Source organism: Adiantum capillus-veneris, chromosome 16 (assembly GCF_014529385.1).
Source record: "Adiantum capillus-veneris isolate H3 chromosome 16, ASM1452938v2, whole genome shotgun sequence".
NCBI lineage: Eukaryota > Viridiplantae > Streptophyta > Polypodiopsida > Polypodiales > Pteridaceae > Adiantum > Adiantum capillus-veneris.
Window position 1 is genome coordinate 131598524 of NC_140946.1, and position 24119 is coordinate 131622642.

The following is a 24119-nucleotide window of genomic DNA, read 5'->3' on the forward strand; positions in this document are numbered from 1 at the left end:
TAGGCGCCCCTTTCGGTATTTCTTTATTGTTCAAAAGAGGGAATAAACGCTGTGGTTCCCTACAAGTTGCCCCGCACAAACTCGGCTGAATTTCCACTGTTCCAGCCCGATTTCGGCAACATAACTGTACTAGAACCCTTCACAGTCAGTATTCCCACGCATTGACTGACTTTCCCGACGCATACGGGCACTTTACAAAACCTGGCGAGAATCTGCAGCACGCTGAATTCTCTGTTTTCAGCCCTGAAAATGCGCCAGATCACTTGTACAGCGGTCCCCTTGCGCCCCGAACCTCCTGGGGGTATTAGGGTCCGTTTAGGGCCAAAACCCTAAACCTGCAAAAATACACAGCAGGCTGTAATTTACTGTTTCGGGCTCCGTTTCGCATGCCGGTCGCATCCGTAGCAAGTCCTCGAGCTCCCGCACCTGTAGGGCTACTTGCCCTTTGAATCGGACGAGATTTCTGGCGTGAAACCTCTCCGAATTCACCTGTACCTGCGGGGGATTAGCCGCTAGCTAATCCAGTACCTGTGCAAGAGGCTCTTGCCTCGGCAATCGCACATGAACCCACACAACTGTACATTGGTCAAATGAAGAGCCCACGAGAGGGGCATAACATACTGCCAAAGGGGAGAGAGAGGGCAGTGCGTAGCGTGCAGGGCATCACTCCTGGCGCCGCACTGTGCATAAGAGGGAAAGCAAGCACTCCATAGCTCTTAACCTGTGACAGAGACTTGCAAAATGAGCCTCCCAGCTATAAATCACGTTTTTGCCTTCTCTATAAGTAGTAAACTGGCCTCAGAGTGCCAAGTGTCACTCATTTGTGCATTTTCCCGCTTTAGACCCTCGAGTCTAAAAATATCTCACCTGCAGCCTCTGTTGACTTGGCCACAGAGTAACAAAATGATCCCCATGTCAAACTGCACGTAATGACGCGAAGACATTTTTAGGTCCCAAAATAGCAGTTCCCTAAATTTTAGGAGATGCTGCCATTGTATCTTTCTAGGTCATCCGACCCTCTTTGTACACTGCGGCCACATCCAGAACTGAAATGTAGCCTCTGTAGCAAAGGATTCCACTTTGGCTAGTCAATGACCCCACTTGGCTAACCATAGTCCTTGTCCAACCTTAGTGCTCTCTTGCCCTCAGGCCTGGACTCCCTCTGGACAGTTCCACACTAGCTATGCAATGCAGGGCAGTTAGATTTCCCGAGGGGTGTTTCCAAAAAGTGAAAGTAAATAGATAATAAGAAAGAAATCAACAAAAAGGATAGATAGTAGTCACACGCTGGTGACATACCCCCCTCTTGAAATCTCAAACGTCCTCGTTTGCATCTATGTCGTTCATGCTCCTAGTCAACACTGATGTATTCAACACCTGTTGACACATGTACGACACATACATGCTCATTGTCAACCCTGGTGTATTCAACACCTCGTCGACTCATGTATTGCTTGCGTGTGAACCCTATCCCAATGACATAGTGGTAGCTTCGCACTCTGCCATTGCTTTGAGTCACTAACTTTCCAATGACAAAATGGTAGCTGCACATTTTGCCACTGTCTTATAGTACACGTTGGATCCCGTAACACTTTCGAGCATACCCAAACCGATAGTTTAAGAATGCAGTTACACATGTACTCTTCAATAGAAGCAATCACTGTATCCTTGACAAACTGACAAGAAATACTCACTTCTATAGAACTAACCAAACTTTTGGACATTCCATAAGAGCAATTGCCAAACTGACAATCTGTACAGCTCTAACATTCATGTAACAGGTATTTCATTTGAGCTCACTTTAAATACCATGTACATCATTTGTTTCACAAGCCATTGTCACACTGACAATCCATGTAGCTTTGAAACTCAAGGGGTCAAGGTAGGTTGCAAATCGAAGGCTTCCACGTAAAGTGATAACACAATTGGTGACTCTGCAAGTTCACCTTCTTCCATCCACTTAGCATCCATTGGTGGATAGTTTCTGAACTTTACCAAGTAACGCCTAGCAACCTTGCCTTTCACTTTCCTTTCTTTGTGTGCCAAAATCTGTTTAGGGACCAAGATCTCGTCAAGTTCCTCGACTTCCGGCTGATCTTCAGCTGGCATATCTTCTGGCACATCACCCACATAGGGTCTGAGAAGACTCACATGAAACGCATTGGGAATCTTCTAACTGTCAGGCAATTTCAGCCTATATGCAACATCACTGATTATGTCACACACTTGAAAAGGCCCATAGTAACGCATGCTGAGCTTTGGAAACAGTCTTTCCTTGCCCTTCATCTTCTTTAACCTTGCCTTTTCAAAGCGTAAAAGCACCCAATCACCAAGTGAATATACCACTTCACGACGGTGACAATCAGCTGCTTTCTTTTGCTTTGCCTGAGTCCTTTCTAAGGCCACTTTGACCTTCTTGTACATTTCATCCATGTCCTGAACATACTTATCTGCTTCAAATATCTTGTCCTTTGTATGCAGTATGGGAGGAACTTTCTTGCCACCTTCAACTATCTCAAAGGGTGCCTGGCCAGTTGATGAATGCACTGTATTATTGTATGCATACTCCACCAATGGCAAATATTGCTCCCATTTTCCTTTATGCTCTGACACATAGCACTTCAGCAGATCTAGGACAGTAGAATTTGCCTCTTCTGACTGCCCATCTGTTTGAGGATGAAATGACGAAGAGAATTTGAGCGTGGTGCCCATATTCTCAAACAAGCCTCTCCAACACAAACTTGTCATGCGTGGATCACGATCGCTAACAATCGACTGTGGCATGCCATGATACTTGAAAATATTGCTCATAAACAAGCGTGCCATCTGATCTGGCTTTATCTTCTTCCTGACAGGAATAAAATGAGCCTGTTTGCTGAATCTGCAAATAATGGTCCAAATACCATCGTTTCCTGTCTGCGTTCTCGGAAGATCAAAGATAAAATCCATAGCAATACTTTCCCATGGTTTATCTGGAATAGGTAGTGGTTGCAATAACCCTGGTGCCTTTTGCCTGTCAAACTTGACCTTTTGGCATATTAGGCATTCTCGCACAAAGGCATCCACATCTCTTCTTAATGTAGGCCAGTAGAAGAATGTCTCAACCGCTTTAACTGTAGCATCGATACCACGATGCCTTGCATACGGTGGGACATGACTCTCTTCCATAACTTTGCGTCGCAATGGCTTTGTGACACACAATCTGCCATGCATCATCATGAACCCGTCTTTAAGAAGATAGTGTTCATGACGTTGTCCATCCATTAGTTGCTCGAAGACCCTTGCAAAATCTTCATCATTTGCATACTGTTCTCTCATATCATCAAGTTCATGATGATAAGGAATCGACACAGCTGAAATTTGTGGCTTCCTTGACAAGGCATCAGCCACAACGTTCTTCTTGCCTTCCACATGCACAATCTGAAAATGAAACATGGACAAAATATTTGCCCATCGCATATGCTTCTCAGATAACTTTGTTTGTGTCAAGAAGTATCGCAAGGTCTGATGATCTGTTTGGACAACGAAATCTGCACCTAGCAGATAGTGTTTCCAACTTAAGAGCGCATGAATCACAGCCAGTAACTCTTTCTCATAGACCTCCATGGTCATCTCTGGCCCTTGCAAAATTCTGCTCTCATAGGCTACTACCCTGCCATCTTGCATTAGCACTGCACCAATGCTACTACCACAGGCGTCACACTGGACAACAAATGACTTCCTAAGATCTGGCAACACAATGACCGGATCTAAAGTCATCTTTTCCTTTAAGAGATTAAAAGCTAAAATCTCTTTCTGTGTCCATCTAAAGGTGACTGCCTTCTTTTGAAGAGCATGTAGAGGTGAAGCAATCTCAGCGAAATTTCGGATAAACCGTCTGTAATAGGAGCATAGTCCCAAAAAGCTTCGGACATCATGCACCGTCTTCAAATTTGGCCATGACTTGATCGCTTCAACTTTTGCAGGATCCATTCTGACACCATCCTTTGAGACAATGTGTCCCAGAAAGTGAATCTCTTCCAGAAAAAACTCACTTTTCTTTGCATTGATGAGCAACCTATGACTGCGTAGCTCTTTGAACACAATGGCCAAGTGATGCCTATGCTCCTCTTCATTCTTTGAGTAGACTATCATGTCATCAAAGAATATACCAACAAACTACTGGTGTGGACGGAAAATTCTGTCCATCATCCTATTGAACGTAGCAGGAGCATTTGTGAGACCAAAGGGCATCACTAAAAATTCGTAAAGGCCAAACGTTGTTCTAAAAGCAGTCTTGTGCACATCCTCTGATCTAATGCGGATCTGATGGTACCCACTCTTTAGATCTATCCTGCTAAGCATAGCTGCTCCTTCTAATTTGTCCATAATATCATCAATTCTAGGTATAGGAAACCTATTCTTGATGGTATTCTTGTTCAGTACACAGTAGTCGATGCACATACGCCATGAGCCATCCTTTTTCTGCACCAACAACACTGGAGAACAGAATGGAGATGAACTGGGCTGAATCAGCCCCTTTTCTAACAACTCCTGTACTTGGCCCATTATCTCTTTCTGCTGAGCCGCACTAACCCTGTACAGAGGCTTATTTGGTGGGCTACTGCCTGGCACCAAATCTATCGCATGGTCCTCGGGTCTCTCTGGCGGTAATTGAGACGGTAACGAATCGGAAAAGCAGTCACTATACTGTTGTAAAAACATTGAACTTTCTTTATCTAGCACAGATAAATTTGATTCATCACAATCTGACACTTCACGTGCAAAAACCAAGTACGCAGAAAGATGCTTTTTCATTACAGAAGTAATAGCAGAAGCTAAGACAGTAGGAATAGACTCTCCTTTAAGCTTTACATCCAGAATGTGAGTCTTTCCCCTACTCTGTACAGTGATCTTTTTGTTGTAGGCATCCAGGATTCCCTGTATACGAAACAACCAAGGAATACCTAACAACACATCACATCCGTCCAGTGGCATGATGTAAAATTCTTCAGCATCTACATAGGACTGGATATGTAGACGCAACTTTCCAATGATGGGCGTCACAGCCTCTGTATGGCCAGGACATGCCAAACCTGCCTCTGCTGTATACCCCATCTCTTCAGGTCTGATTCCCAACTTTGAAGCCAATTCTGGGGAAATAAAGTTGGCTTTTGCACCTGGATCAAAGAAGATAAGCACTGTTTGATCCCTGACCTTTCCCCATGCTCTGCAAAGCTCACTTGTATCCGAATTTGGCTTATCGCCCACCATATCTGGCACTAGACCATCCATGGGCTTCTTTCCTTTCTTGTCTTCCTTGTCATCAGAATCAGCTGGCCTTTTCTTTGTAGGACAGTTGTAAGCAATGTGGCCAGGCTGCTCACATATAAAGCATTTGTTCTCTGTCCTCAGGACCTTCTTTTGCTCTTCTGACTTGCGAGGAAAACGTCTTTTCCATTTCTTTGCTGGTCCTTTTTCTGATTCAGCCGTAGCTTTGTCTTTCCTTGCGTTGGCTGACTCCTGAGTCCCTTTAGGAGCCTCATTGGGAACGTGCTTCTTGGCTGAATTTTTCTTGCCTGATCCTGCCTTGACGCCACTGTTAAATTCACAATCTTCTCCCTTGAGCAAACCATTGCCAGTGTTTGCTACCTCGATGAGCTGCGTCAAAGTAGTGACTTTTGTCTTCGTACAGTACTTTCTCAATCCTTTGGGTAGGCCACAACAGTATTTTTCAATATGTTCTGTCAATGGCACAAACCTATAGGAAGTTACTGGAAGTAGAGCTTTCCAAAACTTCCGATTGTAATCATCCAGATTTCTGCAAGTGGCAGCATTTAGCTGGTGCCATTCTGTCATGACATCTGCTTCAAAGTCATCAGATAACCATGCTGCTGCAAAAATCTGCTTAAAGTAAATCCATGTGGACGGAGCTTGCCCTTGAAGCAATAAAGTTGTCCACCATTGTCCCGCATTCCCTGTCAAGAAAGTGGCTGCCTTGCGGACCTTTGAAGCCTCTATAAAGTTTCCCCCTGCATAGGCCTTGTCAAACTACTGGAGGAATGAGAGAGCCTTCTTCCTGTCATCAAACCCTGTAAAGGTCGTGAAAGACACACCTTTGCCACCTTCTTTGTACGGAGGTGGCCTCTCCAGTGGCGTTAAATTGTCATATGGAAGTGACTGAAACATGGGAACACTATTAGGGTTCATCTATGTTCCTTGGCCGCTATTAACTTGACCTGGAAATGCCATATTTGGCTGCTGATTTGTAATTCCAGCCATACCAAAATTTGCCTGTGGCATCCCAAATTGGCCCTGAGTGCTCTGAAACCCTGGTTGCATACCCATGACACTGTACATGGGGTTAGGCATCATCGTTTGAGCACCCCCAAACACTGTTCCTGGCGTATAAAACTAATTTCCAGGTGCATGACCAGCCATGCTCTGGAATATGGATCCACCTCCAAAATAGCCAGGGTGTACTGAAGGTGGTGGGAAGACCTGTTGCATAGCCTGTAGGTTGCTTCCCTGCCCATTAGAACCAGCTATAGGCTGCTGAAAGGTGGCGGGCTGAACTGGTACAGCTTGAAAGACTGGCATCTCAGCCACCTGTTCTTGCACCTTAGGCATAGGTTGTGGAGACTGCATGTTCTCCGTCAAGTGTACAGGTGTTTCCATTGACTGTGCGGTATGAATCACCTGTGCTCGAGCCTTAACAGGATTTTGAATATGATCCAGTGACCCAACTTGCTAAGACGGAACAAGAGGTTGCAGAAAGGCTAAAAACCTCGGGTTCTGCATTACTTGTGTGGACATAGCCACAGTAGTAGCCAACTGGGTCCTGAATATATCGTCATCTGTCTGTGGTGGTCTTGAGGACTCACCCACTTCATGTGTCTGTTGACCCTGTGAAGAGGAAACCTCTTCAGTCACATCATCTGGTCTGTCAGCCATAATTGCAATTCCCTGTGTCTGGTCTATGATCCCCTGTGTCTTCAAGCCCAAAACTGACCAAGGCTCACTTCTATGGGAAAAAGTGATTTAGTCCCGTCGATGGAACCATGAAACCGGCCTGTTCAATCCAAAAAGGGCGGTAGACTTTACTTCAAACCTTGATTTAGCTTTCACCCATTATTAGTCGTCTATTATACCTGCGCTATAGTGACACAAGAGAGGGGAATGGGATACAGATGCTAGAATGCACCTGTATGAGAAGACCGACACCAGATTGGCCCCTAACTTAGGCGCCCCTTTCGGTATTTCTTTATTGTTCAAAAGAGGGAATAAACGCTGTGGTTCCCTACAAGCTGCCCCGCACAAACTCGGCTGAATTTCCACTGTTCCAGCCCGATTTCGGCAACATAACTGTACTAGAACCCTTCACAGTCAGTATTCCCACGCATTGACTGACTTTCCCGACGCATACGGGCACTTTACAAAACCTGGCGAGAATCTGCAGCACGCTGAATTCTCTGTTTTCAGCCCTGAAAATGCGCCAGATCACTTGTACAGCGGTCCCCTTGCGCCCCGAACCTCCTGGGGGTATTAGGGTCCGTTTAGGGCCAAAACCCTAAACCTGCAAAAATACACAGCAGGCTGTAATTTACTGTTTCGGGCTCCGTTTCGCATGCCGGTCGCATCCGTAGCAAGTCCTCGAGCTCCCGCACCTGTAGGGCTACTTGCCCTTTGAATCGGACGAGATTTCTGGCGTGAAACCTCTCCGAATTCACCTGTACCTGCGGGGGATTAGCCGCTAGCTAATCCAGTACCTGTGCAAGAGGCTCTTGCCTCGGCAATCGCACATGAACCCACACAACTGTACATTGGTCAAATGAAGAGCCCACTAGAGGGGCATAACATACTGCCAAAGGGGAGAGAGAGGGCAGTGCGTAGCGTGCAGGGCATCACTCCTGGCACCGCACTGTGCATAAGAGGGAAAGCAAGCACTCCATAGCTCTTAACCTGTGACAGAGACTTGCAAAATGAGCCTCCCAGCTATAAATCACGTTTTTGCCTTCTCTATAAGTAGTAAACTGGCCTCAGAGTGCCAAGTGTCACTCATTTGTGCATTTTCCCGCTTTAGACCCTCGGGTCTAAAAATATCTCACCTGTAGCCTCTGTTGACTTGGCCACAGAGTAACAAAATGATCCCCATGTCAAACTGCACGTAATGACGCGAAGACATTTTCAGGTCCCAAAATAGCAGTTCCCTAAATTTTAGGAGATGCTGCCATTGTATCTTTCTAGGTCATCTGACCCTCTTTGTACACTGCGGCCACATCCAGAACTGAAATGTAGCCTCTGTAGCAAAGGATTCCACTTTGGCTAGTCAATGACCCCACTTGGCTAACCATAGTCCTTGTCCAACCTTAGTGCTCTCTTGCCCTCAGGCCTGGACTCCCTCTGGACAGTTCCACACTAGCTATGCAATGCAGGCAGTTAGATTTCCCGAGGGGTGTTTCCAAAAAGTGAAAGTAAATAGATAATAAGAAAGAAATCAACAAAAAGGATAGATAGTAGTCACACGCTGGTGACATTTGCACATAGACGACATCACATCACATGAACTCAAATCAATCACATAAAAGTTCATTCTCAATCTCAGACCATGTGACTGCCAACAACGTATTTAGTAATCGCATCTAGATCCATCCCATTCCTCACTGATGTAAAATTAACTAAATCATATTGCGATCATGTCTATAGAGATTAATTGAGACAGAAATGCTGCAATCATTTCGTTTTTCAGTTCTTGCACTCAAACAAGTCACATGAGAGAGCATAAATCATTCATGTTCAATTTCAAGAATTCCATTTCATAAATTCATGCCGCAGAATACTATCAGCACAGCAATATCCCTGAAACCCAAAGGGATATCAGTGACTCTATTCAATCCAGGTAATCTGTGACAAAGGAGTGGATTGAATACCCTCTTGTCCAATCCCTCTACACCAGATTCAACCCTACTGATCTGCGCGATCTCTCGGAGTAGACACAACTAAACTGAATGCCTCAAGGTAAAGTTCCAAATCTAACGAATATTTGCTAGGTTCTCCTCCTCCATCCACTTCGCATCCAATGTCAGATAGTATTGAATTTAACTAAGAACCACAGAATCACTTTGCCTTTCACTTTTCTTTCCTTGTGTGCCAAAATTTGTTCAGGAACGAGTTGTCTCTCGCTCTCTTCCACTTCGGGTTGCTCATCAGGCTCCCCATCAACTGGCACCTCACCTTTAAAAGGTTTCAAGACTCACATGGAATGCATTGTGAATCTTCCAAGTATGTGGCAGCTTGAGTCGAAAGGAGACGTCATTTATCTTTTCTTTAATCTGGAAAGGGCCATAGTATCTCATGCTAAGCTTTGGAAAAAGCCGCTCCTTTCCCTTTCGTTTCCTTAGGCGTGCCTTTTTCAAATGTAAGAGCACCCAATCTCTTCCTTTAATTTCAAGTCGCGTCGATGTCGATATGCTGCCTTCTTGAGTCGTTCTTGAGACTTCTCTAGAGCCTCGTGGACCTTGGCAAACAGTGTCGAAGTCCCTCGTGTATTGTTCGGCTTCAAAAATCTTGTCTTTAGTGCTTAAAAAGAGACCCACCTTCTTAGCACCTTTGATTACTTCAAATGGTGCCTTTCTCGTTGAAGAGTGAACCGTATTATTGTAGGCAAATTCCACCAAGGACAAGTAAATTTCCCATTTAGTCTTCTCCTCAGAAATGTAAGACTTCAATAAATCCAAAACCATTGAATTGGCTATCTCAGATTGCCCATCTGTTTGCTGCAGGTGGAATGATGACGAGAACTGCAACCGTGTGCCAATGTTCTCCCAAATAGCCTTCCAAAATAAACTCGTGAATCGAGGGTCTCTGTTGGAGACTATGGTCTCAGGCATGCTATGTAACCAAAATATTTGAGCAATGAACACTCTCGCTAAATGGTCCGGCTTGACTGTTTTCTTGACTGGAATGAAGTGAGCTTGCTTGCTGTCACAAAGTGATGACGTGGCAGATAGCAGAAACCCTAATTTCTGCCAAAAACCCTAAAATTCCTGCAAACCCTAATTTCTGCCAAAAACCCTAATTTTTGAAAATCGCGGAGGCGGAATATTATTTAATTTTAATTTTTTTTTAAAAGGGAAATTTTGAGCGACGCAAATCTCAGCTTTTCGCTTTGATTTGGGAGAAAGAAAGAGAAAAAGAGAACTTGCTTTTTACTGACTCTCATTGAGAGAGAGAGAGAGAGAATCTGCTTTTGCTTTGAAGCTTTTGGGGCTCTGCTTTTGGGCATCCCTTGTAACCTTTAAATTAGTGGTGAGGGCCTCACTTCTCAGAGCATCTGGACGCAGAGTCTAAGAGTGAAACCCTAACCACTCTCTTGTACTTTGATCTGATTAATATAAAAAGAAATACCGAAAGGGGCGCCAATCTTTGGGGCCAATATCTCTAGGCACGGAACTCCGCCGGGCCAGTGCAAATCAATTGTGATCTGTGAATTGTTTTGAAGTGGTTATTTGGTGCTGTCGCGGTTGATTATTGACTTGGAGTGTCCAAGTCGGTTACAGTGGTATCAGAGCACAGCCGATTTCTCTTCTACGAGAAATCCGATCCCCGAATTTTTTTTCCGCGGCACCTATGGCTTCAGGCAATGATCAGTCGACTCCCTCTGCATCTGGAGATGTGGGCTGGGATCACAACGAAGATTCAGACAGAGAGTATGGCCCGCCTCGGGGCCTACTCAGGCGGAGCAAAGAGAGATGGAGTGTCGTCAATTGATTGGCGATGCAACAAAGATGATGCTCAATTTTGCCAAGGACCCAAAGATGGCAAAATATATGAACCAGACCTCTTTGGAAGAGGTACAGATGGAATGGCAGAGAACCACAACACCACTCTCGAAACCCGCTCTCAAGAAACCTTCTACCTCCAAGAAATATATGGAGAAGGAACTAGAGAACGTGGTTGATGCACGATTGCTCAGCTTTTCGACGTGCAAAAGAAAGACAAAAAGCACGGCAAAAAGCAAAAGAAAGGTACTGACTTCCCGCGATATTTGGGTCGTCGGTCGACATTTGACAAGGCAAAGAAACAGAAGAAGCGTGTTCGATTTGAAGGAGTACCCAGCTCTTCTTCTTCTTCTTCTTCTTCTTCTTCTGATAGTTCTTCTAGCTCCTCGGATTCGAGCGAAGAAGACAGAAAAGGTAAAAAGCGAAGCAAGAAACAAAGCTTCGGAAAGGGCAAGAAAAAGGCAAAGAAGGCTACATCTCGCCCAGAGACTGACAGTTCTATTGAGGACTCGTCTACAGACAGCTCAGATTCCGATGACGAAAAGTTTTATGCGAACAAGAAGAATTTTTACAAAGCCAACCAGTATGACTTTCTCGAAGATGAAAGCAAGAAAGTCCGAGAGTTTAAGGAAGGTGGCCACTCGATCAAGTTTGATACTTTTTCAGGATACTCAGATGCTTCGAAGGCTTTGTCTTTCATACAGCAATTTGACATCGCTTTCGCGGGAGGACGCTATTCAGAGCACTCCAAGATTCGGAGAGCTGCCTCTTACTTTAAGGGGAATGCTCGTACTTGGTGGTCCACGCTTCTATTAAGCAAGACTGTGCCAGTTACATGGCTGAAATTCAAGAGGCTTTTTATTTCTTCTTGGTTGACTCAAGAGTTTGAGCGAGATATACGAGCTGCTTGGAATCCTCTCCGGAACCAAGAGAGATACAGTGAATTCTTATTGTGAAAGATTCAGGAGCTCTTTTCTACCCGCCTCTTCATTCAAGAAGATCTCGTTCAGAGAACAGATTGAGCGGTTTACCTTGGGTCTACCTACAGAGATCCGAGATCACTGCTTGGAACAGAAGTCAACTTCTATTCAGGAGTTGATGAGTCATGCGAAGTGGGGCTTTGCCATTTACTCTGGCAGTTTGACCTACCCCACAGATAAGGCCATGACACAACGAGCCGAACAAACTTCTGGGAATGAAAGTAGAAAGAAAAAGAGCAACCCAGAGAAAAAAGGATGCACAACCCAAGCTTACTCCTGAGGAGAGAGCTCGCTTCATCAGAGAGGGGAAGTGCTTTGGATGCGGGAAACATGGACATATCTCCGCATAGTGCCCTAAAAAGGCACAAAAAGAACAGAATGATAAAGACGACGACAGGTCTGAGAGTTCGAGAGCAGCTGAAGAATGTGGCAGAAAAGACAGATAGAAAAGCAGAACTGGTACCACATGGCGTGGGACCTGCACCGAATCTAATGAATAAAAGTACAAACTTCGTCGCTTTTGGGGCAAAGTGCAGGATCAGGAAGCTCTTTTGAAGGAGCCAAGGCCTCGGAGGTAGTTCAACTGGCACCCGAAAGGGATGTTGCCATTACACCGAGCATTGGCAAACTTCGTTTGCAATGAGAGGGGTGTTCAGGGCATGCGAGTGACGTTCTACTCAGGATCCCTTGGTACCACAAGAACTACGCCGTGGTTGACTACCGGGCCGAGAAAGCGACTTTGATAAAGGAAGGGCTTAGAGATTGTACTTGATGAACTTCAGTTTCTTACTCATTCTTTTGGGAGAGAACTGAACGTTGGATAAAGGTTGAATATGTTTTGACCTGATCAAAAGAACGCCAAGATTTTTCTCCACACTCATGCCGATTGCTTTTCAGAGGGCCTGAAGATCAAACCATTGATCTGATACATGGAAGCACGCAACCGAATCGGCCACCTTACCGTGTGAGCCGAGTACAGAATGGAAAGATTATGAACCAAGTGAAAGACCTCTTGGAAAAGGGTCTTGTCCAGCCTAGTACTTCACCGTATTGCTCTCCAGTGTTGTTGGTTTTGAAGAAAGACGGATCTTGGAGAATGTGCATCGATTATAGCACTCTCAACGAAATCACCATCAAGAACAGATTTCCGATTCCTAGGATCGATGATATACTCGACAGGTTACAAATCCTCGTGCTTTAGCAGGATTGACTTGAAGAGTGGATATCATTAGATCAGGATAGCGCCAGGAGATGTCTACAAGACAACTTTTCGAACGACTTTTGGGTTATTTGAGCTTTTGGTGATGCCTTTTGACTTAACCAATGCTCTTGCGACATTTAACCGGATGATGGACAGGATTTTTCGAGAGTACAGGCTATTTGTTGGCACTTTCTTTGACGACATCATTGTTTTCTCCAAGAATGAGGCAGAACACAGAGATCATCTGCTTCAAGTCTTTCAGGCATTACGAGATCACACGCTAGTGATTAATGCAAAGAAAAGTGAATTTTTTCCTACCAGAGATACACTTTTTGGGACACATTGTGTCAGCAGCACGAGTGCAAATGGACCCGGCCAAGATAGAGACTATCCGGGATTGGCCCGATTTGAGGAATGTCCATGAAGTTAGAAGCTTCTTGGGACTGTGTTCGTACTACAGGGGGTTCATACGAAAGTTTGCAGAGGTTGCTTCCCCTTTGCATACCTTGACACAGAAAGGAGTACCTTTTTCGTGGGGACCCACAGAGGTGACTGCCTTTCGGACATTGAAAGAGAAATTGACTACGGGACCTGTTTTGACTTTGCCGGACTTGCAAAAGTCATTTGAAGTGTATTGTGATGCTTGTGGTCGTAGTCTGGGTGGTGCGGTCTTGATGCAAGAAGGCCATGTCATAGCTTACGAGAGCCGTTTGTTCTCTAGGCCGGAGATGACAGCGCACATCTATGAGAAAGAGCTTTTGGCGGTTATCCATGCTCTTACTCAGTGGCGGCACTACCTACTCGGAGCGGATTTTACTGTCTTTATAGACAATCAGAGTTTGCGCTACTTCTTGTCACAGAAGCAGCTTTCGGAAAAGCAGATGCGGTGGGTGAACATCTTGTCACAGTTCCACTTCGAGATTGTCCATGTGCAGGGACAGAAGAATGTGGTGGCAGATGCTTTGTCTCGGAAACCGTTGGTTCTGGCTATTTCCGCGATACATCATAGGAGCTTCGAGGATATGGTCGATCAGTGTGCCACAGATACAAATTTTGCAGATATTTTCACACGGATACGGGATGGGGAGACAGTAGCTGGATACTCCTTTCGGGAAGGCTACTTGATGAAAAAAGACTATGTTGTGCGTTACACAGCCGTTGAGGGATAAGGTTATGACTGAATGCCACTGTCCACCTTTTACGGGTCACTGCGGCATTGCTACCACCATGAAAGGGGTAGAGAGATATTTCTTTTGGCGGAGACTCAAGAAGGATGTGGAAGAGTTTGTGCGCAGTTGCTTGGTATGCCAGAAGGTCAAGTTCGACAGGCATAAAGCACAGGGATTGTTACAGCCTTTACCCATACCCACCTGCCCCTGGAAAAATATTGAAATGGATTTCATTTTTTTTTATCTCCCGAGAATACAGAATGATCACGATGATTTTCTGATTACATGGCACGTCTGAGACGATTCTCTTCGACAGAGACCCCAAATTTACGAGTTTGTTTTGGAAGGCAATTTGGGAGAACATTGGCACGCGGTTGCAGTTCTCGTCATCGTTCCACCCGCAGACTGACGGGCAATCCGAGATTGCCAATTCAGTGGTTCTAGATTTATTGAAGTCTTATATCTCAGATCAGAAGACTCAATGGGAAAGATATTTACCTTTGGTGGAATTTGCCTACAATAACACGATACACTCGTCGACGGGGAAGGCGCCATTTGAGATTGTTGAAGGTGCTGCGAAGGTTCCACCCTTCCTGAGCACGAAAGATAAGATCTTTGAAGCGGATGAATATACGCGAGATCTGGATACGGCTTTTGCCAAGGTTCGCGAGACTTTGCAGAAGTCTCAAGAACGACAGAAAAAGGCAACGGATCGCCATCGTCGCGACATGAAATTGAAGGAGGATGATTGGGTGCTCTTACGATTTGAGAAGGCACGCCTACGAAAGAAAAAGGGAAAGGAGAGGCTTTTTCCAAAGCTTAGTATGCGATACTATGGCCCTTTCCAAATTACTGAAAAGATAAATAAAGTCTCCTTCCGACTGAAACTGCCAGATACTTGGAGGATTCACAATGCATTTCATGTGAATCTCTTGAAACCTTTTAAAGGTGATGTGCCTGATGATGGGGAGCCTGATGAGCAACCCGAAGTGGAAGAAAACGAGGAGATCCTTGTTCCTGAACAGATTTTGGCACATAAGGATACGAAGAATAAGGGTAAAGTCCGAAGGCGGTTCTTGGTTAAGTTCAAGAATTATCCTGCACTTGATGCGAAGTGGATGGAGGAAGACCTAGCAGATACTCCTCAAATTGTAAAACTTTACCTCGATGCTTTTGGTTTAGCATAGTCTATTCCAAATGGAACCCAGAATTCAGCTTGGCAGGAGATCTGGTGCAGTGGGATGCACAAGAGGGGAGTCACTCCACTCCTTTGTCAACAGATGCCTTGATTTAGATACTAGAGTCATTGATGTCTCTTTGAGCTTCAGGGATACTGAGAGCTGACAGTATTCTGCTGTATGACTTTATGAAATGGAATTCCTGATAATGATACTGATTTGTTCTTGACTTCTTGTGAGTGCAGGAACTGATAGACGAAATGACTGCAGCATTTTGGTCTAATTGATCTCGAATAGACATGGTTGCAATAGGGGTTAGTCAATCGGACATCGATGAGGTCCCGATTGGACCTAGATGTGATTGCTAGCTACATTGCCGATAAATCATGGTCTAAGATCCGAATGAATGTTGAATGTCATGTGATGTCCTGTGATGTCTGGTGATGTCCTGTGATGTCGTGTGATGTGACTGTCGATTTTGTACATGTGCTAGATGTGTGTTCCTAGTACGTAGGTACTAACAGTCAGTGTCTGCTAAGACGGTTTATGGCTTTTGTCGGTTTTGCAGGCGTAATCGCGGTCGATTACAATGCTTTCAAGAGGGGGGTATGTCACAAAGTGATGACGTGGCGAATAGCAGAAACCCTAATTTCTGCCAAAAACCCTAAAATTCCTGCAAACCCTAATTTCTGCCAAAAACCCTAATTTCCGGAAATCGCAGAGGCGGAATATTATTTAAATTTATTTATTTTTTTTTAAAAGGGAAATTTTGAGCGACGCAAATCTCAGCTTTTCGCTTTGATTTGGGAGAAAGAAAGAGAAAAAGAGAACTTGCTTTTTACTGACTCTCATTGAGAGAGAGAGAGAATCTGCTTTTGCTTTGAAGCTTTTGGGGCTCTGCTTTTGGGCATCCCTTGTAACCTTTAAATTAGTGGTGAGGGCCTCACTTCTCAGAGTTCCGTGGTTCTTGTGGTTCTTTCCTTGAGTGATACAGAACACTGCCAAAGCTCTGATACCAATGTAAGGTGCAGCGGAATGAATGTTCGAACTTTGCTCAAGATGAGTGCTCCGATCTGTGCTCAAGATTCCTTTTACTTAGGGAAGGGAGAGCCTTCCGTTCCTCTAGTGAGAGAGTGCAATGGACACAAACAAAGTAAATGGACACTGTGAATGAAAGTGCATGAGACTGAGAGATAGAGAAGAGAATAAGACACCAGAGACGACGTAAAACCCTCCTCCGAAGGCCCGACTCTCTATGGCGAGAGCAGTCTACTTATGATTGCACAAATCTCTACAATGCTTGGACTTGTCGACCATGTCGACGACGATGATGACGACGACAAGACGACTGAAATCTGAAACTGCTAATGGCTGAAATCTGCAAATCTTTCTCTACTGAATTCTGACTCTATGTCGGTGACGACGGCGATGACGACGATGCAACGACGACGCGCTGAAAACGCAGATGCTAAAATCTGCGTTTTCCGGGCTGAAACTGTAAACCTTGCGGAAACTGACCGTGCGGCGAGGATCTACTACAGGAGGGTAAGATCTACGAGGTTCGGGACTTCTTCTACAGGTACTGAATGTTGAAAACTGAAAACGCCGATGTTCCTTGACGTTCCGTCACGATGATCTGCAAAAACACTAAGTTGTCCTGTAGGGCTGAATTCTGCTTTGCTGCTGCCGGTGTCCTGTAAATGCAAAACGCAAGGCTGATTTGAGGTTCTATTGTCGTCGGAATCTGCAAGTGCAAAAACGCTGGTTGATCTGGCCCAAAACGCTAGGTTGTTGTTGTGGAGCAAAAACGCTAGGTCTCTTGGGTTCTGTTGAGAAGTTGCTTGTTGAGCAAGTGCTCCTGCTACCTCTTCAGCCAATTAGTGCTAGCTTAGGTTTGCTTATATACAAACTTACTCAATTTACCCTACCTACTTTCCAACAAAAGTCGCTTAAATTAATAAGTGAAAAATGTCAAAAATAGGAAAACTAGGCTAAATGCACTGGAAAATTACCCTGAAGGATTCTAATGGATTCTGATGGGAATGCTTATGATCATGCTGTGTGCAACCAGAGGATATGCATCTACACTAAGTCCCTGGGCATGCACGGTCTGCGAACAGACTCACAAAAGTGCCAAATCACTTGCTAATCTAGACTGACTGGACTGACGGAACCCTTGTCGTGTTGTAGCTTGTCCATAGACACATAGGGTTAGATGTGTCACGTGACAGCCGGTGGCCCCATCCTGTCGGGCATAATCTCAAGTCGAGCCGCCAATTCAGATGAAATGAAGTTGGCCTCGGCTCCTCTATCAAAGAAAATGAGGGCTTCCTGATCCTTTACTTTGCCCCATGCGCAACAAAGTTCCGAAACTTCGTCCATCTGACTCGAGTCAGTCCCCATGCAATCCGGTACCAGTCCTACTTTCATCTTGCCTTTCTGCCACGTTCTTTTGCTGCTCTAGAACAAAGATGCAATCTCATGAGAGGTCAGGAGGGTTAAAAAACATCATCACCATCGTTATATTCAAATATATTATTTTTATAACTTTGACTTCCAAGTTTGTCCTACCTAAGTCTTAAGGGGTTCTTAAGAAGTAACCCTACCCTATAACAGAAGCTAAGTGCCCAGCGTCTTGGAGACAAATGAGCCAGTGCTAGCATCTAGCCCTAGTATTTTGCTAATCAACTCTGTCCACGTAAAGTTTCTATCACAACAGGGATAAGACATCGCCAAGACTTGACAAACTCCACATGACATCTTTTGAAAGAACAAAAGCTTTATCCTAATGTAATCTAAAGACTAAAAATACATACCTACCTTGAGGAGGCAATACATAACCAAACTAGTACAAAGTTGAAAACTTGACAATATCCACCACTCAAGGCTGAAAGCACAACAAGAAAACCTCCAATTTGAAGACCTCCACACTCCACTAAAACACACACACACACACCAATCTAGAAAGACCATAATCAGCCTCCTCTCCTTATGATAGCTGATCCAACACTATCCTATGGATTGAGTGAGAAAAACGAGTACAAATGGGTAGGATCCAGGTAGCACAAGTTTCATAAAAACCCCCTCTTGCATTGAAAATTTGAAACTCCATCCATGAATATGTCCAACAACACTCCTCCCACCTATACAGATTGTTACAAATTGCAACTACGCTTAGGCAGCAAAGTGGCTACTCCATGCACACCCGCAATTCACTTCATGGCGACCCAAACCTCCAATCAGCACCTGTTTGCGCTCTTTATCCACACAGGCATCGGCAAGCATATGCCTGATACCATGAGAGAAATGCAGTGGCAATCCGGTGGACATGAGATCATGGACAAAAGAAGAGAGAGAGAGAGAGAGAGAGGGGGGGTGCAAATGAGAGAGAGAGAGAGCGTGTGTGTGTGTGTGTGTGTGAAAATGTATACATATAAAAACAAACATGTATATCTATAAATAATAAATATATACCTCTCTCTCTCTCTCTCTCTCTCTCTCTCTCTCTCTCTCTCTCTCTCTCTCTCTCTCTCTCTCTCTCTCTATATATATATATATATATATATATATATATATATATATATATATATATATATATATATATTTGTGTGTGTGTGTGTGTGCGCGAGCGCACACGCAAGAGGGCTGCCTTGCCCAATTAGCCACACACTACATGCTAAAATAACACCACTGTACAAAATGACCAAAAGATGGGTGGTCAGCCCATACAACAAGGCAAAAAACTTGTAAAATTCCCCATGTCCAGAAACCCAGGCACACCTAAGAGGCACACCTCTACCAGGGAAGCCAACTCCAGTACTACAAAGCGATACAGGACAGTAGCCATTTCCCCTTCCACAAATTTTCCACGTACAGTGGTCAATCACACACCACGTATCATCAAAAGCCGCTGCATATAAGCACCGTACTGAAGTTGCACTAGATCAGTGGAGGATTCCAATGACATTTCCTCATTTGATAGTGCACCCATGAAGCAAAAACCACTCTAGGGTTCAAGGAAAATACAAACACAGCCAGAGACCATTGACGTCTCTTTCTTTAGAGATGGGACTTAAACTAACAACCATTAACTACCAGAATATTCTAAGTCGGAACATAAAGCAGAAAATTAAAAATTTGAAGCAGGTTGAAACCTTGTATGCAAGGATAATACAACGAGAGATGTACTAGCATTGGTTCCTGCAATGAAAACTTTGGCTAATATTGCATATAACACAGGAGTCAAATTTCAACCAACAGAATATTCACTTTTGCGATCTGTATCTAACTGAACATCATGAAAACTCGCATTCTTTAAAATGTGATGAATTTAGACAACAATCAATGGTGAAAAGAAAGACTTGTGACCTTTGGCGGGTAGATGAAGCCACTGCTTCTGCGTTTCCTTCAACTTTCACCTCCTCCGCCATGAAAACTTTTCCGCGCTAAGCGTCAAACCAAGCGTGCGTCGGGAAGAAGGAAAACAACGAGATAATGTAAGTCGGTCGTTCTTGTACGCAGAGGTCGACTTTCCAGCGCTCGCTACCCTAGAGATGTCCTGAACCAAGAAAGAGATTAATCCTTTTTCCAGAAGGACTATGAGGGGGCTAAAAACAGGTGTATCTATAACTGGCAAAATCTTGGCTACAATCCAAGCGTAAATCAGCAAATCCCTATATTGAGAGAGTATTAAGTGTGTCTTTTTCTTGTGAGGAACTCACAAGGGATTCCCTACGGATGTGAAGCAAGTGATGGAACATTAAGACCAATAGCAATAGTTAGTTCCTACTATGGATGACTAGATTGTTGATACAGCTTTCATGTGGTCTAGTGTGGAGCTGTAGCTTGTTGTTGGGGATAGTATTAGTTGGTTTAACCATGCGACTTCAGCTTTTCTTTTAAGTCAATGACGTTTTGGTTTTTTGAAGATGCATGTATATTGAAGTCATCGATCAATAGTAGGGGGCGGTTTATATCTTGTTGAAGAAGTGGTTTATTATGTCTATGACATTGGTATGTCTTGAGGAAGGCTTTTAGTATAGGCTTCCTATTGTGAAAATTAATTTTTGGAGAGCTTCAATGTGGCTAGTATCATCTTAGTACCAACCAATGTTATTACTTTATGGATGAGTACTTATATATCGTGTTTGTAGAGTAGGGAAACACATGCAGTGGATTTGGTAAAGACAGAGTAAATGAGATGACATCATGTCATATATGAGGCCTTTGCAATCAGTTAACAGTGATGAGTCTCAGACCTTATGATCCATGAGTTCTATTGATGTGTACTATGTGCGTGTTTTTTTTTTGTTTCTCAAAGACAGAGTAAATGAGATGACATCATGTCATATATGAGGCCTTTGCAATCACTTAACAGTGATGAGTGTCAGACCTTATGATCCATGACTTGTACACCCAAAGGTTGGTTGTTTGGAAATTGAGTATGTTCAAGAAGTTCTTCCCAATTTGGAACTCTAGTACAATCCTTATTCATTGGAGTCCAATCATGTTGAATGTGGTCAGTGTAGAAATTGTGGCTTTCATAGTGTGGTCGTCAACCTATTTTTGAACTCCACATAAGATGGTTGTGTGTTATAGTAGGACGAGCCTTTAAAAATTCCATGTGTGCTAGTCACAAGGTTACCTAATGTCATAAAATATAATATCTAACTTTACCAAATGATTTTCTCATATTAAAGTGATCATTTAATGTGGGAGAATACACAGGAACAAGAGTTAGAATAGAGACATGTGCTTCTAGACCTATCTCAACACGGGACCAAAAGGAGAGATGGTTGCATTTCAATAGGGATCCAAAAGGAGATGGTCTGTCAAAGAGCAATGTGCAATAAGTGCTTCTAGACTTACCTCAGCAGGGGACCAAGAGGAGAGATGGTTACATCTCAATAGGGGTCCAAAAGGAGGTAGTCTATCAAAGAGCAATGTGCATCTAATGGAGCTTAAAAGACCTTAGGGTTAGCTTCACTAAAGACCTCCAATGGTTAGTGTTAAAATTCCTTTGACCTTAGGCAAGCTAGGGCTGAAGCTTGAGGTGGGAACCCGACCTAAGCTTGAGGTGCTTGTCGTGCTTGATGCCTAAGGTACTTGTCGTGCTTGATGACTAAGGTGCTTGAGGTGCTTGTCATACTTGATGACTAAGGTACTTGAGGTACTTGTCATACTTAATGAGGAAGGTGCTTGAGAAGCTTCCTATGCATAGGGGGTAAGATGCTTGAGTCAAAAAGAGACCCTACAAACTTAATGAGGAAGGTGCTTGAGAAGCCTCCCATGCATAGGGGGTAAGATGCTCGAGTCAAAAAGAGACCCTACAAACTTAATGAGGAAGGTGCTTGAGAAGCTTCCCATGCATGGGGGGTAAGATGCTTGAGTCAAAAAGAGACCCTACAAACTTAATGAGGAAGGTGCTTGAGAAGCTTCCCATGCATGGGGGGGTAAGGTGCTCGAGTCAAAAAGAGACCCTACAAACTTAATGAGGAAGGTGCTTGAGAAGCTTCCCATGCATGGGGGGGTAAGGTGCTCGAGTCAAAAAGAGACCCTACAAATTTAATGAGGAAGGTGCTTGAGAAGCTTACTATGCATGAAAGTTCCAAAGTTAAGGGAATCTTTGACTTAACCTTTCACTCACCCAAAGGGAACATGGGACACATGTCAGACTCTCCCTATGCTTAGCCACATGGTGTGCTTGAATGCTATTGGTTGGGCTAAAGAGGGGCCCAATGAGCTTCTAGTTCCATCCAACAAATATCTAGATAGTTTCAAGCTCTCTCTCTCTAAGGGGTAAGGAGGACACTTGTCCAAAGACTATCCATATACTTGAATGCATGCAGCATGTGATTGGCTAGGGGGAAGAGGGGTCCAATGGGCTTGAAACATGTGTAAAAGCTACAACTCGCCCCAAGCAAGCAAGGGGGGTTCTGGGGGGATAAACACCACGCACACACTCATTTTGTGGAATCATTCTCACTTGGTGAAAGTTGAGGAACTCCACCTCCTTCTCCAAGCTTGTGAGAAAAGAGAGCCTACACCAACACTCTTGGCTATGGAATGCAAATCCAACCAAGAGCCATGCTTCAATGCTATTATATATGCTAGCAAGAAGAGTAATGATAAGTGAGAAACTATTTCTTTCTCCTAGGGAATGTTTCTTCTTCCTCTTCCCTATCCTCATTCCCCGCTAGCTCTCTCCACCTTCGAAGGTGTTTGAGGCCTTGGGACTGAGGCTTGGGATAGTTAATGCTTTCTACAAAGTTTATGTTATGCTTGTGATGCATGAAGCTTTCCATCTTCATTGCATCACCTAGGTCACAAGGAACACAAAGATTGTATTGTACCAAGTCTCTCTTGATGGGAGAAACTATAATACAAATGCCTATTGGAGGGGGGACCGGCTCCGTATGAATCGGGTCCTCAACTATTGTCATGTTCTCTAAACTCTCTCTCTTGCAAAAGTATTGTTCATGCCAAGTTAACTAAGTACCATTTTTATGTTGCTACCATCAATCAAGTTCACCCGCTATGCTCACAAAGCAGTCTCATAAAAGTGCTTCACCTAATTTCCTATTCCGCTACTCTCAAAGTTCATAGGACATACCCATTACACCTAACATGTTGAGGTTTTTGGCAAAATTTTCAACAATTGGGCCTATCTTGAGATGGAGCTCTATGTGTAGTCCTGCTGCTTGTTTAGAGGTACCGTTATTGTTTTATTGCATGAGATGCTCTTTCTATCAATAGCCTTGAATATGTAGGGAGTGACAGGGGTTCTTTTTAATACTTGTTTGATTGTGTAGGTCCTTGTGTTTGTTTGTGTAACAAAGATGGAAAATTTGTTCACAAGGGAATTCATAGTAAGTATGTAATGTTCAAGCAATCGATATTAACTTGTATTTTATTTAGAATCTCTATAGATGCTTCATCTTCTTGATGCATTGTTTTCCAAAGCTCATAGCACTTTGGATATTGACACCAATACATTGGAGATATGTATTCAGCATGTGGGTCTTTTTGTAAAAGATCTAAGTATCATAAACTAGGCTTGCATAGCAGAGGTCTCTAAAAAGAATGATAGGGATCTAGCCACCCAAATGGTTTGTTGTGGCACCATTAGATGGCACATGAGAATCTACCCAGGTGAAAATGTTACACCAAATTAGTGATATCTCATTGAAGACTACAAGTTACAAATGTTTGTAGAGGATGGACAATGCAACAAGCTTGGAAGTTAGTGATGTTGGGGAGTTTGTGATCAAGGAAATGTACTCTGCAAAATGCATTGTAGTGCCCCCTATGTTGAATGCTACTTTACTTGTCTATGCCATTAAATGGCTTTTGGAGTTTTTGGTGGATACTAGGTTTGGAAATTTTTTGCCCATATCAAGGCTTGGACTAGCAATAGTAAAGTGAATTTTTTGTTTTTGTATGCACCAACTGTGAGTAATAGATGGACAAATTGTTCTAGGTGTAGCCTTTTCTATACTAGCAAATCATCTACTAGTAACAGTTGATCACCTTAGTTCTAGAAAGTAAGCGTCATCGAGCATTACTATGGTATTTATAGCAGTAGTTGTTGAAGTCTTTTTGATGAGAAAGGTTTTTTTGATATGGAGTCTTATGATAAGTAGACCTTGAGTGAAGGAACTGATAATGATCTTGTTGACACGAAATGTAATCAATAATTATTTCTATTTTTAATTCATCTTCAAAATTCTATTGGGGAAACATATGATTCGATGGGTGATCGATGCTTTTTAGCTAATCAATAAATGCAAATAACAAGGACCCATTCACTTTGGGTGGCCTCTACCCTATAA

The 24119-nt window shown here is 43.7% G+C and overlaps 1 protein-coding gene across 3 annotated transcripts in view; it reads right to left on the reverse strand.

Annotated features, from left to right (window-relative positions):
• The window catches only part of RIK (RS2-interacting KH protein), a 35594-nt gene extending 15693 nt beyond the window's left edge, over positions 1–19901 (reverse strand). For 2 of the 3 annotated variants that reach the window (XR_015184656.1, XM_086485608.1), the window contains exon 1: positions 19657–19901. Coding sequence is in view for 2 of the 3 variants with exons in the window: in XM_086485608.1 (XP_086341734.1) it covers positions 19657–19718 (62 nt within the window). In the remaining variant the exon portion in view is untranslated. The remainder of the gene's footprint in view (positions 1–19656) is intronic. The other variant, XM_086485607.1, reaches the window with a different exon arrangement.
• Positions 19902–24119: the final 4218 nt, after the last annotated feature.